Source organism: Dermacentor silvarum, chromosome 8 (genome assembly GCF_013339745.2).
Source record: "Dermacentor silvarum isolate Dsil-2018 chromosome 8, BIME_Dsil_1.4, whole genome shotgun sequence".
Lineage (NCBI taxonomy): Eukaryota > Metazoa > Arthropoda > Arachnida > Ixodida > Ixodidae > Dermacentor > Dermacentor silvarum.
In genome coordinates this window covers 6,335,101-6,353,377 of record NC_051161.1, presented here as the reverse complement: position 1 = coordinate 6,353,377, position 18,277 = coordinate 6,335,101, and the positions used below count along the sequence as shown (strand labels likewise).

The window sequence follows — 18,277 nt, the reverse complement described above, 5'->3', positions numbered from 1 at the left end:
AGTGGGAAACAAAACACGATGACGCTGGCTCGCGCTCTCGGCTAACACGCCACATCGTTGTTCTTGTAGGTGGCGTCGTGAGTCTTCATACGCGGTGATTCGCATATCGTAAACACCCAGCGTAGTGGTTGCCGCGTTGGAGCGGGGCGTTATCCTCCAAAGCAAATGAAGGTGTCTCAGCCGAACACAAAGAATATTCTTAAGGAAATCAAGGTGTCCCAACAGAACTCCAAAGGCGGACGCGTGCTTACACATTTATAACGAGCCTGCAACAGATCATCCCAAATTTTATTTTAAGAAACCATACCGGCTAGTAGAGCACTTCACGGGCCGATTTTTGCGGCCCGGGCCCGGCCCGGGCCCGTTTTTACATTGGGCGGCCCGCCCGAGCCCAATCAAAACATTTATGGTGAGACCCGGGCCCGGCCCGGGCCCGGAAATATTCTACGTTACCCGCCCGGCCCGGCCCGCCACCCCTTTACCTTAAGCCCGAGCCCGGCCCGAGCCCGACTCGAAACCGGCCCGAGACCGAAAAATACATGTTTTTCAGAGTTGAGAAGCCCGAGAATAACTTGCAGAAAGCCCAGCCCGGCCCGGGCCCGCGTCAAAAAACTCGAGCCCGGCCCGGGCCCGGGTCAAAAAGCACACGCCGTGCCCGAGCCCGGCCCGAGCCCGTGAAAAAGCTCCTCTACCCGGCCCGGGCTTTCGAGTAAGCCCGAGCCCGTGCAGTGCTCTACCGGCTAGATATACCGGGTGTTCAGAATAAAGCTTTATGGTTTTCTTAAAATTAGGCACTGGGAGGCACGTGAAGACCACCTGCGCAAATAAGTCATCTGGCCAGGGGGACACAAAGTGAGATGATAATTATCGCTGTTAGCAGCCGAATTAACTAAAATTGAATAATTAACTTTTTATAAACTGCAGTAAGTGTGTATGTTTGTATTCAAAAGTTAGAAGCAGTCGCGTTTTTACACAGTTTCAGTTGGAAGAATTATTCTAGCATGTCTGTGCTCCGAGATATCCAACTTAAAATTTTAATTGTCGTTCGCCTGATTACGAATGCAACTTGCAAGAGAGTAAGGATCAGCGCAAAGCTCCTCCCTGATGTGACGCGGCTGTTGCGTGCGCCGTTTAGTCCGACAACGGGGCGGAGGCATTGGCAAAGATAACTGTCCCCCTTCCCCTCACGGCTGGTGAAATGAAAAAAAAAAAAATCGAAGAACCCGTAACCCCTGTCGTAACACGCGACTGCGCAGCCTGTAAAGATGGCGGCAGCTACCATGCCGAGATAATGGCGCGAGCGGACAAGCCGGAGGGCAGTGCGCGTGCGTAATGGTGACTAGACGACCGGGCATGGTCCTTGCCTGGGCTACGCAAATAGAGTGACTGCTGATTTCCAAGTATTGTAAGTTTTATTGAAATCAAGAGCAACAACTGCACCATCAACAGCAGAACCCTTTTTAGCTATGCTAACGAATATTTCATACTGCCGCTTTAAGTTTGGTGTTGTCATGCACAAATCTCATGACAACACTTCACCCATCAAGATGTCAATGCCCTAAAAATGTTCAAAATGCCTCCCTTCCACAGCAACGCAAAGTATAAACCGCTCTCGCGTCGACTCGATAACTCTGCGCAGTACAATTGAATGTAGTCAGATATCTCGGAGCACGGACACGCTAGAATAATTCTTCCGACTGATACTGTGTAGAAACACGACTGCCTCTAAGTTTTCAATACAAACATACGCACTTACTGCAGTCGACAAAAAATAATTGTTCAATTTTAGTTAATTGGGCTGCTCACAGCGATAATTATCATCTCACTTTATGCCCCCCTGGCCACATATATCTTATTTGTAGAGGTGGTATTCGCGTGCCTCCCAGTGCCTAATTAAAAAAAAAACCATAAAGCTTAGTTTTGAACACCCTGTATACAGCCGCCAAGCACATGGCTGTATTGGGTAATGTCCTTTTCCTATAAGGTCGGAGAAACCGATACCTGGCTTCCGCTACAGGTCTTCTTCCTCTTTCTGGGGTTTTACGTGCCAAAACCAGTTCTGATTATGAGACACGCCGTAGTGGAAGGTTCCGGATTAATTTTGACCACCTGGGTTTCTTTGACGTGCATTACAACGCAAGCACACGGGCGTTTTTGCATTTTGCCTCCATCGAAGTGCAGCCGCCAGGGGCCGGGATTCGATCCCGCGATCTCGTGCTCAGCAGCGCAACGGCTTAGCTGACTGAGCCACTGCCGCGGGCTACAGGTGTCGCTCTAGCCGTATAAAACGCGGGTTTATCGTGAGCAGAAACTGGTGAATTTCGGTAAATAAGAAAGGCTACTATCATCATCATCATCACTGACAGAAGCTGATCCCCCCCCTCAGAAAAAACCTGGATCCGCCCCTGGCCAGTCCGCCTCTTCGTTGCCCCGCAGGCCTTCGTGCCCGGGACACCAGACGGTGCCCCCTCTAGTGAGCGGCCCAGGATTTGAATGGCTTGTATAGGGAGTGTTCCATACAGGTATAAACGACACGCCGCTTGTGAGTCCGTAAGGACGCGAGCGGATCTTTGCTTGCTCTCGGCGTCATGAAGTGCGAGAGCGATCGCTGCTGCTTCTGCTGCTGCGCTGCATGTGGCGCGGATGGAGGCAGAGGCAATGAGGTTCCCCTGATTGACAGCGGTGATTGTGTATTTTGTCTCGTGTCGTGGCGACGAGGGATACGGGCTAGCGTCCGTGTAGTATACATCTGGGTCTCTGAAACAGCGTTTGTGCAACATGCGGGCACGCGCTGCTCTGCTGCCTTGATTTTGAATTGGGTGCATGTTCTTGGGGATAGGGTCTACTATAATGTTTTCTCTAATTTGGTTAGGGAGGAGTTGTGTTTTTTCTTCGCAGTACTGGGGTGTTAGCGGGTGTTAGTTGTAGTGCAAGTTTCCTAAGCCCGATGTTGAAGAGGAAAGGAGATAGTATAGATCCTTGCGGAGTACCCTTCTGTGGTAGATCATATATGCCTGATTGTATGCTTGCTATGCCGATGCGGGCTTTGCGGTGACTGAGAAAGGCGACGTGGTGTATCACAATACACTAGAGAAGTCTAAACAAGACGCTGGCACATAGTTATATGTAGAGGGGTGGAAATTACCATGCATTCAGAGATATGAAGTATGTAGACAGGACGCGAGCGTCGCTATATACCAAAATTGTTTTAACGCGATAGCGTTTAGGGCCCCGTGTCGCAGAAAATCCGGCGTCAGCAACCGGCGTGTGATTGCGGGTGGCGGAGAAAATCATCCAACCACATCGACCGCGCAGGTCCGGCATCGGCGCGACGTGCGATGTCGGCGGGTGGCGGAGAAAATCATCCCCAACCACCCTGACCGCGCAGGCCCTCCACGTGGTGCAAGGTTTTGGTGAACAAAAATTGAATTTCTCATAGTGAAATCCGTCAGAAAAATGGTAAAGTACGAATTTACCATTTGGTGTCGGATTCGCCTTCGGATTGTTTACCAATCGGCGTCTGATTGTAATTTGAATGTACGAGAAAACCTAATTCTGCTACGAGGAAACACAAATCCCTTTTCTAGCATTTCTACCAGACCTGTGCGCATGGGGGCAATAGCAAACAATTAATAAAATCATAACAAAGGTGCAAGGGCCTTCACATTTTAATATAAGACCACTTATATTGCCCCTGGAAAAACGTCTTTCCAGCAATGCATTTCAGTTTAAATGTGAAGCCGACTTTAAATGGATCGGTGTAAGCTTGGTCTTTGTAAGCTGGCTTTCCCACGTTCAGTGTTGCAGTGAATGAAGCCTACTTGCCGTATGCGAACAATGCGATGCGAACGGGTCCTGTAACGCTATCGCGTTCTACTCTTAAGGGCGAAGCTTAAGCGTCCTCCAATTTTTATTAGGTCTTCGAGGATGAACTTCCGGCTCGGATGCGGGCGCACGTCTGTTCCTGGTGCTCTGGCTCTCTCCGACTGTTATCGCGCTGTTCGCGTTTCACTTTCTTTTGTCGCGCATCCTGTTCTTCGCTTTTGGTCATCCACGCGCCGAGACAAGCCTTAAGAAGGTGCGTTAATTGCTTGTTGGTGGCCGCTTTTTGGCACCGGTGGCCTTGTTAAGCCTAATGCGTAACAATGGCATCATCGACGCCCGAGCCCGGTGCATCGAAGTTACCGCCATCTGTCGACCATGAACAACAACGCCCTGCACAATCAGCTTTTGACGACGTCGTACGACGATTGGGTCGCACCGCAAGTAGACGCCACCAGTCGTCCTTCGCAACAGGAAGCAGGCATCCTTCCTTTCACCTGATCCCTTACCCCCCTTCTTAGGCCAATAATAAAGTTTCAATCAATTTGGCGGCGCCAGCCCAAGACTGGTGCGAAGAAACGGCTACGCAGCGTCTCAAAGGCGTTCCAGGAGTGTCTACCACCACAAGTTCTGCTGGCATCCACGAAGAACGCTGTGAGCATGCTACCGCTGACCAACAATATAGACGCCAAAGACGAAAGAACAAACAGGAACCGAACTAACGCAGCCGCCACCGCAATCGTCGTGACAGCGACCGCTCTGCAAACCCGTCAACGACGGCCAGCACGGTATCGAAAGAACGCGGCACGACTCTTTCACATCATCGGTCTACGAAGACGCGGCCGTCCCTTTCAGCAGCACCGACATCCTCAAGCCAACAATCTGAAGCCATGACAAATAGACTGTGCTGCCCGCGTCTCAAGAACTACGCATTCTGGGCTGACAAGCTATAGAAACAAGTCGAGACGCCGGAGTCACAGAGTTTCTCACTATATTTCCTAGAGGGAAATCTGGCGCTGCTGCGCTGTGGTAGGCTTGGGCAATCCACGAAGAAGCCTCCTTTATTGTTACATCGGATTGCCATTGTTCTTGGAGAGCCAAAACGCCTTGAAGATGCACCTGGCTTGCACCATTCCGTCTGTCACAGTGATTAATTCCCTGCTGAAACAACACGTAAAAAGCTGTTTTAGCTTTGTTATTACACAAAAACATGTTTTGTTTAAATTTAAGGACTTATTATTGTATGTACAATTATATGAATTGTAAAAAGTATCAGCTCACTGCTAAAGTTGGAGGACAGACACCAAAATTCTCGCTCGCTATGGAACAATTAACTTGTCTGTTCTTGCTTTTCTTCTCTTTATTCTGCATTGAAGGGGAGTAAACTTTATTGAGAGATGTAATATGGGTGAATGAAAGCCTTTTATGTAGATTTTATTTTAAAAACGCAGTATTTGTGGAGCCATATCCACGTTTTAGACGAAGCCTTGTACAACACCAGCCAACACAAGCCTCGCGGACACATATCCCGTCATTCCCATGACGGCACAGCGCCCTTTACGAAACTCGCATAGACGGTGGTGCCAGATTACCCTCTAGGTGTAATAGTGAGAAGCTCTATGGCCGGAGTCTTCTGACAGGACGCGTTCGAAAATGACGGAGGAGCCTGGGAACAGCGCAGCCGAACACGGCCCTAGATAAGGAAACACCGCTTGAAACTTTCGTGCTAGTTCTGAAACCGCGGGTAAACGTGGCGCTCACGACTATACCAAGCAAGGACCTCCACCGCATCTTCGTGACGGCCACATCCGCTGCCATCAACTCCAAACCTTTGACGTACACGTCGTAGCAACCAGCATCTATTGCTCGTTTATATGACAAGAGGCAAGCAGACGGGCTTTTCAAGCTTTCGCACCTAGACCTGAAACGCGGACCGTCTATCAGGCACCTGGATGAGGCGTGTGCCGAGGCGGGACATACAATGTTGACTGCAATGGAACGAAGTCTCAACTTCGGGCAGCTCTTACCTGTCAGCACCAACGTATCGCGTGCCTTGTGGGAAACAGTGGGGCATGCCTGCTGACATTTGAAGGACGCCGCCCCCCTAACACCGTCATTTGCTGCGGCCACATCACCAGAGTTTTCGCTTTACGAACTTAAAAACATCGTGGGACTGGCTGTCATCGCGTTGGTCATGAAAAGGATGTCTGTCCCAACGAAGCGGTGAGTCCTACGTGTGGCAAGACACGTGGAGGCAGTTGTGCCGACGATGAATGCAAACAGACAACGCCCAAGTGCCGCAACTGTGAAGAAGAAGGTGACCGACCCGAAGTGTCCAGCAAAACTCAAGTCTGACGCAAAACTCACTCAGGAACTGCGATCACGACCCCGCTCTCGCCGTATGAACGGCACGGCACGCATTGATCAAGAAGCCGCAGAACTGTCCAGCCCCATTACGCACTGGAATCGACGCGGTAGCAACTATAGTTGAGCGCGAAAATCTCTCAACGCAACCACATGCCACTAACGAACCAGCGAACGAGATTGTTTCTAAAAACCGTGCACACCGACACCGGGAGGAAGCGGTTGCAACCTCAGCTACGCAGCAGCGCTCCTGCAAACTCGACCTTGCCAGCCGGCGAACGCTTCGCTCATACCACACCGATGCCACCTTCACCATAGCAGCTGGTCGTTCCATCGAAAGCCGAAGCTGAGGTCGCACGACAGTTCGACGAACTGCGGCAGAAACTAGAAGAGCATGCAGTTCTGCGCGAACGCCTTCGTGCCAAGCGACAGCAGGAGCCACGTAATCTGCAGGAGCTCACTAAAAATTGGAGGACGCTTATGCTTCGCCTTCGTTCGGATCGTATTTTTCTTTATGAGTAAGCTTCACTGCAACACAACGTTGAAAAGCCAGCTTACAAAGACCAAGCTTACACCGATCCCTTTGAAGTCGGCTTCACTATTAAAGAGAAATGCATTGCTGGGAAGACGTTTTTCCAGGGTCAATATAAGTCGTCTCATATTAAAATCTGAAGGCACGTGCTGCGCACGTGTTGTCTTTTTCGTCCTCCTTTGTCCCTGTTTCTAGCGCAGTTAAAATCTTTCCAATAGCAACTTCAACCAACTAGCCCAACTTGGTGCACTACTGCAGTAACGCCCTAGGACCTTTTTTATTGTATTAATTGTTTGCTATTTCCCCGACGGGCGCGCGTGTCCAAAACGCATTAGGCAGGCTAAGTCCCAATTTAACCTGCCGAGGATGCGAGCGCCATCTGGATATGATTTTCGCAAGTACCATACCCGAGCGCGCCGATGTTGGTATGATAGAAATGGTGGAAAAGGGGTTTGGTGTTTGAGTTTCCTCGCAACAGAATTATGTTTTCTCGTACATTCAAATTACAATCCGATGCCGCCATGTCTGTAGGTTGTGGTTAAGTCGTACTTTACCTTTTTTTCTGACCGATTTCACTGTGAGAAATTCAATTTTTGCTCACTAATATCTTGCACCACGCGGAGGGCCTGCGCGGTCGGGGTGGTTGGGGATGATTTACTCCACCGAGAGTTCAGTGGTTATAATCAATCGTGAGCAGCACATCGAAGCAGGAAACGGCGCCGAAAGCGGCAGCCCAATGGCGTCGCCATTACAGCCGACGAATTGGTGATCCGAGGACAAGCGGCTGTCTTTGTCCGCACAGACATTCCGGAAACGCAGATTGACGCGTCTAAGTATTCGACTGCCGTGCAGGAAGTGGTAGCTGTCAGTTGCAAGATTGGAAAGCGGAATGCGCCCGGAAGTGAGCTCTTGCACACGCAGTTCGTCCACATGGATTCGCGCTTTGCGCAGATGTTACCCGAACGACGACTTCCTGATAGGTGGCGATTTCATTGGCAGGCATCCGCAGTAAGGCTACAAGTATCACACGCCCTGTGGAACGGCTCTCGTAGATGCCAGGAAGGCTCGCAAATGACACTGACTACCCAACCCGCGCACCGCTGCATATATAGAGTAGATATATATATATAGAGAGTATAAACACGACGCCGGACCTGACGTTGACCACACACGCCCACGTGAAAGACTGGCGATTCGATCCGGACGCCTCGGGCAGCGGCCACTATTCACTGTGGATTACATTTGGGACGGAAACGGGCCGCCGGGCGCACTGTGCGCACGATCAGATGGGACGCCTGCTGAACATTTGCGGAACAACCGTCCGTACGAGAGCGGGCGTCGCGCACCCTGCGCATGGCCTCTGATGAGACTGATGCTCCGGCGTACACATGCTAAACCTTTCCGATGCACGCAAGCGAGCACTGCTGACGTACGCGGAGAATGACCGACGACATCGCGACCTTGTGCGACGTCGCACTGCTGTTGCTAGAAGATACGCCAAGCGCCTGTATCGGGAGCGTTGGAGCCAGCAATGCTTAGCATTCAACGAAAGGACTGAACTCCATAAGGTGTGGTACACGTTCAAGGCTATGGCAGGTCAACGCAAAGCACGGAGTGCTATTTCAAACATCTTGCTCAGAATTGGCCAGTCAGGCAGCCAGCTCCAAGATGATGCCGCGAAAACGTTTTTCCCACAATCGTCGAGACCCCGAACCCCGACATTTATCGAAAACGTGGTCAGTGACCGACGAGGGCATCCAGGTTCCGTTGTCACTCTTCGAGCTCGAACAGGCACTTTCTTCTATCAGCGCCCGTAGCGCACCAGGCCATGACGGCGTAACCTGGGCGGCCCTGTAGAATCTCGAAGAATACACAAAAAAGCAACTTCTTGATGAGATTAACGCAGTGGGTAAATGGTGAAATCTGAGCAGGATGGAAGCATTCGATAGTCGCACCCATACCGAAACCAAACAAATAGTCAAATGTACTGTCGAACGTGCGCCCTGTATCGCTCACACTCACTATACGTGTAAGCTGGCGAAGCAAATGGTCCTTATACGCACATATCTCACTTTCTAGAAACAGAGAGTCGTTTCCATCCGGCAAAGACTTTCGACCAAATCTGGACACTTATGATAGCCTCCTACTGGTGAAGGAAGGTGCACTGCGTCGAAAGAAGGTCAGTCGAGGAAACCGCAACCCGGGTATCCTCGTGGCGGTGGACCTCCGAAAAGCCTGACAGTGTGACGCATCGAGGAACGGAATCGCAGGCTGCCTACTCAAAATTGCGCGCTCCTTCCTTCAAAAAATCGCACTTTTTCCGTACGGGTAGGTTTACTCAAACATGTTGGGGAGTCTCACAAGGCTCCATACTATCACCCCTGCTCTTTAATTTGACTATGATATGCCTGGCACAGCGACTAGAGGCTATTCCCGAACTGAGCTTCACAATTTACGCAGATTACGTCCCGTTATGGATTGCGTCACGACGATCATCGAGAGACCCTGCAGGTGGCACTTGACGTTATTGACCTGCCACAAACTGGTAGAAGACAACGTGCGTCGTGATCCGAGGCTGAGCGCGAGATAAAGCTGCCCTCCGAATCACTCTCGGTCCGGGACCCTGGACTGAAGGCTCCACCCACCACGGAGATCGACGCTTCTCCGTGTCCCATCAAAATAACGTTTTCTCGGAGGCGAAACACTGCAGTGACGAGTAGGGAAACTAGTGCGTATTCTGGGGATAGCAATTGTTTGACCGCGCGGGCGCAGCGGATTCGTGGTGGATCGCTGACCTTCGCACGTGGCACAAGACTGTGCACCTCATAAAACGGATCTGCTTCCGTATGGGTCATGCTAGTAACGACGTATGCTGACAACGTTTGAGTGCTTTGCTGACATCCCGAGCGTTATTGACCCTTTTCGCGGAGCAGTTTGTTCTAGAGAAACGTATACCCTCAGCGACCGCGCACGAATACGAAACCATTAACGCTTCTACCTTGCTTGTGTGCGATCAGCTGTCGGACATGCAACTGAGTTTTCGCTAACGCACTGTGCTTCAATCATGCTGGATTGAATCATGTGGATTGTAGTTGGCAGCAAAAACAGTGACTGACATATTAAGGAATGTAATGAATCTGTGTGGCCAAGTTTACGGACCGCTGCTGCAACTGTCCGTACGTGTTTCCGGCACTTCGAGATGTGCGGCATTCTTCGAGGATACAGAAATTTGCTCATCCGCCAGTGTTGTATCGCTAACCTTCAAAGGAAGAGCTTCAGCCCCAATACGTCGGCAAGAGTGAGTACCGCCCGTTAAACAATGCAAAGGGAGTAGCGCCGCTTCCTGTCATAGTAGGTTTCGCGCACAGTATCTACAGACATCTACTCCTCCTGGCACGGAAACTTAGGCCCACTCTTTTGCCAACGTGTCAAGAATAAGTGCATGGGCGCACACTTCAATATATGTTCACTATATACGCACAATAAATGATGGTACTACACCGATAGCGCACGAATGGTCGAAGATTAATGTTTCGTGATGGTCCACAAGAGTAAGCGAGTTACTAGCGACAGTACGTCTTTGCTACAAGGTAGTGCAATGTACAGGACAGCTACATTTCAAGCCTTGTGCGCAGCAAGAACAAATCTAATGGAACTGAACACACCCGCGACCGATCAGGCAGAAAATAATCAGATAGTGACCGTACCGAGGAACTTTACTGATTCAGAAACGTAACAAGCCGCTGCTTCAAAATATTTGCCAAATAAAGAACGAAGAGCAAGACATGCTAATCCTGATTCAATTCATGAGCGGAAAGTTTGGCTAGCTTGGAATACATATTTAGCCCCGCTTTTAGAGCAAGCACTATATACGCAGCTCGCGCCGTTTGGACGTCGCTTAATCAGCTCCTAAAGCGCTTTTGCATGTTCTATGAAACTGCGGCCAAAGCTTCGTGTCGTTCACCCAGTCACTGTCTATGATATCTCCCGAAACAAGGGTTTGCTAAGCCGCACCGGCGTCATACACATCCATTGTAAACACGGAGGCAGTTGAGGCAAGCAATGGACGCGTCACTACGTGATCAAACATGGCAGCGCCCACGAGATCGCCACGAAAAGGGTCAGTACGGAACACGCTGTTGCAATCTGCTTGCACGGCACTAGACCCAACTAGAGGTACTTCACAGAGCTCCCGAAACACGCACGCGTCGAAGAGCCTCGTTGATATGTCAAGTTGTCCACCCTCCATGCAACTATTGAAGCATCGAAGGCAGAACACGAGGAACGCCCGAGGCACGCCAGACTAGGCACGACGCTACTGGCCTACATGGTAAAGGATGCATCAACTTTACTGCCATCGGAAATTCCACTGTGGGATGACATTGCTGTCGCAGGCACGACGTCAACGCCCCGAAACCTGGGCGCCCAACATGCGCACCGCCGGGCAGCATTCGCTGCGCGCCACGCGCAGTGATTGGCGAACGCAGCACCGGACCAAGAACAAGTGTATACTGATGCAGCTTTCGACCCACGCAGCAGCAGTGAGGGGGCAGTCGCCTACCACGCAGTCTGTTCTCGTTCGACGCATTCTACCTTTCCAACTGCCGATGACCCGGAAGTCCGGGTGATAGTCTAGGCCGTAGACATGGCCTCAGGCAGCACGCAGGTAAAACACATCGATATCTACTCTGACTGCCAATGTGTGCTGCACGCCTGCAAGTTTTGCCACACAGCCTCATCAGAAGTACGCCTTGTCAAGCAAGCCTTCAGGCATGTGGAGACCCGCGGGGTCACTGCTACAATGCATTGGATCTCTGGGGCGGTATTCTGTAAGAGTCTACATAGTGGACTGTCCATTTCGGCTGTCGCTGATTGGCTGCTGCTTGACGTGCAGGAAGGAGACTGGCTGGCACCTCCCTGTACATCAAGTAGCAGCCAATCAGCGACAGCCGAAATGGACAGTCCACTATGTAGACTCTTAGAGAATACCGCCCCTGGTCACCAGGATATCGAGGGAAACGAGAAAGCCCACGAGGCGGCGCCCGCCCTTCTTTCCAGCCGTGTTGTCTCCCGGGATCATTCAGTATCCCTCAGCACAAGCAGCATGGCAAAAGGACCACCGTGTGACATGGACAGCTCTGAGAGCGGCAGCCAACTCCTCCGTGCGAGTGTCTCCCCAGACATGCGGGTCTTGCCAGGTCGGGGCAGCTGACTCTGCGCAGGCACCGGACGTGCTGGAGCGGCACCGGCCACGCCGGGAGAGACGCCCTCCTTTCCCGTCTCCATTTGGTCGCAGCACTCAACAGCCTCCGCGGACCAAGAAGCACCCGAGGAGCCAGACAGCACTGTGGCACACCGCCTGTTTTGGGAGCGCTGCGCTCAGCACCGGGACTGCCACCCGAGGGCGGTGCGAGTTTCGTCCTACGCGAGGAGTGGATTAGGCCGGAGGCCGGATCGGCGGATTCTGACAGGGTCATTCAGGGCCGCGATTTTGTGGCGAGGCATTATGACTTATTCTACTCTATAGTCTTATCATCCACCGCTCACGGCCGGCTGATCCCGTTGATAAAGTGAGCGGACCGTCGCTCCGACCACTGACAAAGTGCGATAAGCGCGAAAAGGCGTTATTACATGAGAGGCATCGCTACAAAATACCGGCCCTGCTCGCTCTTGAGTTTCTCCAAAGACGCGTAGCTCGTAGGGCGGCTCTGAATACGCCTCCCCCTTTCCTATTCCACATAATGGGCCATCGAGTCATCCCTTAAAACATTTTTGTCATCATCATCATTAGGCCTTCAAAATTCGCCTATGTGTTGTACATGATGCCTGGAAGACATGCGCAGAGCCGCAAGGCAACACTGAAACAACTGAAAGGAAACAGATAAATGGGTTTCTGCTTTCATGTGACAAATTCCAACTAGGCTCTTTCTCACCGCGTTACTATAGCGTGTCACTCCCGTCTCCGTGCTTCTCGATGTGGTATAGGCATAGCTTCTAGAATTCCCCTCGCTGGTTCTGTTCATGCTATTTCCCGACAATTTCTATGTCCGAGAAGTGCGGCTCACATCTGCAGGAACCACAGTGCCCGCCTTGATTATTTTTAACAGCTCACGCATGTTCCCGTGCTCGGTCGTTCACGCAAGCGGCCAGCCATCCGTGTGTAGTATTCGCAGTGGAAGTTGGGTCATGTCGGCGGAGCTTTAGGCTGGCAAAGTCGGTGTCAAAAAGCAGCGTAGGAAAGGCGCACGCGTGTTGCTATATAGCTCGCCGCGATCGCCGTCTGGATGTCGTGTTCGTCGGGCACTGATGTCACTTCCTCGGTGTCTATTCACGGCGCATTTTGTCACCAGGTTCAACATTGTCTTTCATGCAAGACACACTTCCGGTGTTCACCTCGAGTGTTCGTAATCATCCGTTATTGTCATCAATAAATGCTCGAAGATCTTCTGCCCTCGCAGAACATCCCTTAGGACGCCAGGCGTGCTGGCGCATTTTTTTTCTTTGTCATTTTTCCGCATAGTGAAGTTGCCCTTTGGATAAATTTGCATATCCTCTACAATTTTAAATGATTTAAGCCTGTTTCCGCATTCTCGCACATACGGCCTTTTCATTTCCGTTTACTTTGACCACGAAAGAAGGAAAAAAAAAGTCCGGCAGAATCCATCTCAGGATGATTGTTAATGCGAGAGAGAGAGAGAGAGAGAGAGAAATTTATTTAGACTATCGAGATCGTTGATCTTGAGGACGAGTGGGTGGTGTCCTTATTCCAGGACTCCACTGGTCATGGCTGCTCGACGTACTTGCTGGACGAGAGCTTCTTGTCCCGCCAAGGTATCGCCGGTCAGCTGTACTTCCCACCGCTCAAATGACGTGTTAGGCGTCTTTAAATGTTGAAGTTTTTTCCCCGCACCCCCACGAGATGTGAAAGAGTGTAGGGCGTGTGTCGCCGCACCAGGGGCAGATGCCGCGATATGTTTGTGGGTATATTTTGCTGTATCTGTGTAGGTTTGGGAATGTGTTTGTTTGGATAAGTCTGAGGGCTATTGCCTCTTCAGTGCTGAGCTTTTTGTCAGGGGGAGGATAACTCCTGCGGTTGAGTCGCTGGATCTCGAGTCGGTCGCAGTAATTTGATGGCAGGGGCACAAAGGTAAAGGGTGGGGATTGATGAGACGATTGGTTTTGCCCCGCTCGGTTAATTAGCGCTCGAGCTAAGGCGTTCGCCCTTTCGTTCCCCTCCAGTCCCGCGTGACCCGGCGTCCACGTGATTTGATGGGATTCTTGCAGCCTCGGGCCTAGAATCTGAGCCGCCAGCACCGGTGTTCGTCCGTTGGTAAAATTGCGGCAGGCCTGTAGCGAGTCGGTTACGACATGAACTTCCCTGCCCACCCTGTCATGTTGCTTTATTACTAGCGCCGCGGCTATGGTCTCAGCCGCAGCTGTGGTCTCTGCCCTGACGGAGGCCGCGAGGGTTAAGGAGTTGTCTCCCGTTCACGGCGGCTACCGCGAAGAGGCCCCCTGCAGGGTACGCCGCCACGTCCACGTACGTTACGTACGGGTCACCCTTGAATTGTCGGCGCTGTCTGTCGACCCGCGCCTTGCGTCGTCCTTCGTGGAGTTCATGACTCATGTGCTTTGGTATGGGGTTCGCCGTGATCTTGCTTCTGACCTCGGGCGGGAGTTGCTCCGTTGTCGTGCCGGTCCGGTGGAGTATGGCTCTGCCCGTCGCCGTGTTCTGAAGTCTGACTTTTTGCGAAGCCATAACCGCGTCCGACAGCTCAGCGAAGGTGTTGTGGATCCCGAGAGCCGCTAACTTCTCGTTTGAGGTGGTAACAGGGAGACCCAGGGCCGTTTTGTACGCGCCTCTGATGATGGCATCGACTTGTTCTTGGTCGCGTTTGTTTTGTTTGCGCGCGTGTATGCGTTCGTTGTCGTCATTGCGCTGTTCTAAGAATGCTTCGAGCCTGCAATTTTAGTTTTCATTTCATTTTATTTTATTGAAAAATGTGAGAGGAACTCGTTTTATCGCTTCCTCTTGGCGACCATTGCTGGCAGCCGAGAGGCACTATTGTCTCGGGAACGGTTTGTCTTCACATAATTGGTGTTGTTGAATGTTCCGAAGGTGGTATCGCTACTGACCTGATTCTGCCTATTTCTTGCTTATTTGTTTAACCTGTACCCGAGCCTTGAATGCGTGTTTTCGCGTTCCATTCCCAAATATCAATGAGGCGCAGCCACTGCCAGGAACCGAAACCTCATGCTCGGCAGCTGGACACCAAAAATCCACTAAACCAACGCGGGAAGTCGAGGGAAAAAGAAGAAGAAGAAGAAACCCTAGGGCGGTGTACGAAGGCAAGGCACCCTCGAGCGCCCGTCGTTTCTCAAGTTAAGCGTGGGGTTGTGTCCACTTTTATCATTCAAGTATAAGGGTTTGTGCAAGAGTAAAAACAGAGAGGACTCACAATGAACTGGGATAAAATGGACGAACCGTGAGGTGAAATAACGACGTCCATAAAGAGAGAAGGACCGTGCGCAAACAATCTCCCGACACGCGCTAGAAACTGAGCTGACGCCAAGCTGTCCCGCAGAGACAGTCCCGACGGGGCGACGAGCAAAGACAACAGCCGCCTTTATGGCGAGGGGGGCCAAGTGTCGCGGGAGATGATTGGTTGCGTTCACGAGCTGTCAGGCGGGAAAAGAATTTCTGAACGGCTTGGCGATTTTTCATTTATTTCTCCTCGAAGACCCGATCCGAAGCAATAAAATAAAATGAAAACTAAAATGGCAGGCATTCTGAGAACAGCGCAATGACGACAACGCAAGCATACACGCGCGCAAACAAAACAGACGCGCTGAAAAGGTGGTGGTGGATTGGAGGGCGCCGGTGAAGCAGTCGTCGATTAAGGCACCGGTGTTCACGAGTGCTTTGTTTCTTCTTCTCTGCAGGAGTTGGGAGTGACGGAGTGAGCGCTCCCAGCGGGGCTCGAGCAGTCGGCATCAGCGACGGAGCGGACGATCGCTGCACGCTTGCCGGGTTGCGCACCCAGTGTTGGCAGCGCCCACGGGAAGGGCTGCGAGTTTTGCAAACTGCCGAATCGACGTCGACGTATGTAGCGAGTGTGAAATTACAGCGGCCACGAAAACGAAAAAAAAAAAATAAAATAAATAATAATAATGGCGTCCAGCGCACAGCACTCACTGACGCTGACGAGCTCGGCTCGTGCACACGCAGCAAGCTTGCCTCCATTTGGCTTTGATTCGGTCGTGCGCCACACCCGTGCTACATTGTTGTCTCGGAAATGGTCATGCGATGTGGAGAGTAGCTCACGACTGGCAACCGAGATCTCACGAGTCACGTCGTGCGCAAATGGTTTGTGTAGCGGAGACAGCGGCCGAGGAAGGTGTTCTTACTGAGAAGTGCGAGACATCTTCTTCGGCCGTCAATCAAATAAGAGTGACTCGTCATCACTGTGGACGGAAATAGCTCCTACTCGGCGATTTCACTTTGGCGTTGTGCCTTTGGTTACAGGGGAACCTACTGCGGTATTTTACTAGAGCTCAAGTGTTGGCACAGGAGCCTTGCAGTGAAGGGGTCATGCAACTGTACCTTGAATATAGAAAAAAAAAAAAAAAAGAAGAGTGTGCCCAATAAAACGTGGTTTTCCGAACAAGACGCAAGTTTCTTTTCTGTCTGTTTGCATCATCATCATCAGCCTATTTCTTCATCTCCGCTGCAGCACGAAGATTGTGCTAGGAGATTCCAACTCGCGCCTGCAAATATTTTTCCTTCCATCGGTCTCTCCTTAACTTTTGTTAACCTCCAACAAATTTCTGCCCCATATGTGAGCGCCGGTAGAATGCAATGATTGTGCACTTTTGAATGACAGTGGTAATCTCCCAGTCAGAGTTTGGTAATGCTTGCCGTATGCACTCCAACCCAATTTTATTATTCTGTAAATTTCCTTCTCATGATCAGGGCCCCATGTGAGTAATCGACCTAGATAAACGTACTCCTTCACAGACTCTAGAGGCTGACTGGTGATCATGAATCTTTTGTTCCCTTGCCAGGCTATCCAACATCACATTTGTCTTCTGCATATTAATCTTACACTTTCTTGTTTAATATTCTCAATCATTTGGTGCAATTCATCCCCAGTATTTCTGAACAGGACAATGTCATCTGCAAACCGGAGGTTGAGATATTCGCCGTTGATCCTCACTCCTAAGCCTTCCCAGTCTATAGCTTGAATACTTCTAAGCATGCAGTGAATAGCATTGGGAAGATTGTGTCTCCTTGCCTGACCCCTTTCTTGATAGGTAATTTTATATTTTTCCTGTGAAGAACCAATACAGCTGTGGAATCTTTGCAGGTATTTCCCAAGATATTCACGTATGCCTCCAGTACCCCTTGATTGCACAATGCCTCCATGAATGCTGGTATACTGAATGAAATACCTTTTCATAATCTATGAAAGCCGTATAAAGAGGTTGGTTGTATTCCGTATATATACACATGCGTGCGTGCATGTGTGTGGAGTACAACCAGCCTCTTTATACGGCTTTCATTGAGCTGGTATAGTTAAATGCGATGCGCAACCGTTTCCATGTCGCACAACAGGTTTCGTGCAAACTTTGCGGCGCGTCGTGTCACTCGTAGAAAACAGGCCCACTTTGCATGTTTCCAGCGAACGTCTGGCTTCGTTTCTCTGGTCGCATTTGCATAAATGAGACGCTAGCTCGTCACTCTGCTGGCACAGCGTGTTCGTGTGTGCAGGGAAGCGCTGTCACTGCGCTGCTATACGAGAAAAAGGGGTATACCGCCGTTTATGCCTGTTTATTCATTATTTACTCCTAAACACTTCTTTCAGAAAATAAAAGTAAAAGAGAGAGGGTAGGAGTATATTGCAGAAATAAGCATCATGACCCAGAAGCTGACGTATCTGAACAAAAGATGTAACAGGAATATGACATAAGGAGAGCGAAATGACAAGTTGACAAAATAAAAGGAGGTAGAAAATTTTAAAAATACAGCAGTCAACTACAATTTATTAAATTCATCAACGTAAACAAGAAAGAAAGAGCACATGTCAAAAACATGTCGGCAGTCGGTACAACATGACGCAGTGATTGTCTCTGGAAGCGCATTGTTCAGCGGCCAAAAAAAAAAAAAAAACGGCCTGCGCATGCCGCTGCAAGTGCGAGATGTCAGCAGCCGCTGGCCGCCTGCAGAAAACGAGGCGCCGAAACCGCCGCCCGAGATTTGAGGCACGGCTCAAAGAGGCGCGCGGCCTTATTTATGTTAGGCCGACCGTGCTATGGAAGCCAGAGAAAGTAAACATATAGGACGTGTCGACTACGTATGTGCAACTGGTGTCGATTAAAAACAACAGGGCATAAGTCAATAATTCTAGTATAGGATGAAAAAAGACAAAATGTGAGCGGTATAGCGTTCTTGTGTGAACCTGAAGCCTATCACGCAATCCCGTGATCCACGGCAAACCTCGTGGGCATAGCAGACCCTAATGCCAAACCCGTCGGTGCCTCGGCCTCGCGCGATACCAG

At 50.7% G+C, this 18,277-nt stretch overlaps 1 protein-coding gene across 3 annotated transcripts in view; it reads left to right on the top strand.

Moving 5' to 3' along the window:
• The window catches only part of LOC119460554 (tRNA-uridine aminocarboxypropyltransferase 1), a 36,043-nt gene extending 19,661 nt beyond the window's left edge, over positions 1-16,382 (top strand). For all 3 annotated transcript variants that reach the window (XM_049655155.1, XM_037721487.2, XM_049655156.1), the window contains exon 6: positions 15,662-16,382. In XM_049655155.1, the coding sequence (XP_049511112.1) occupies positions 15,662-15,682 (21 nt within the window). In that variant the 3' untranslated portion in view covers positions 15,683-16,382. The remainder of the gene's footprint in view (positions 1-15,661) is intronic.
• The last annotated feature ends 1,895 nt before the right edge of the window (positions 16,383-18,277 follow it).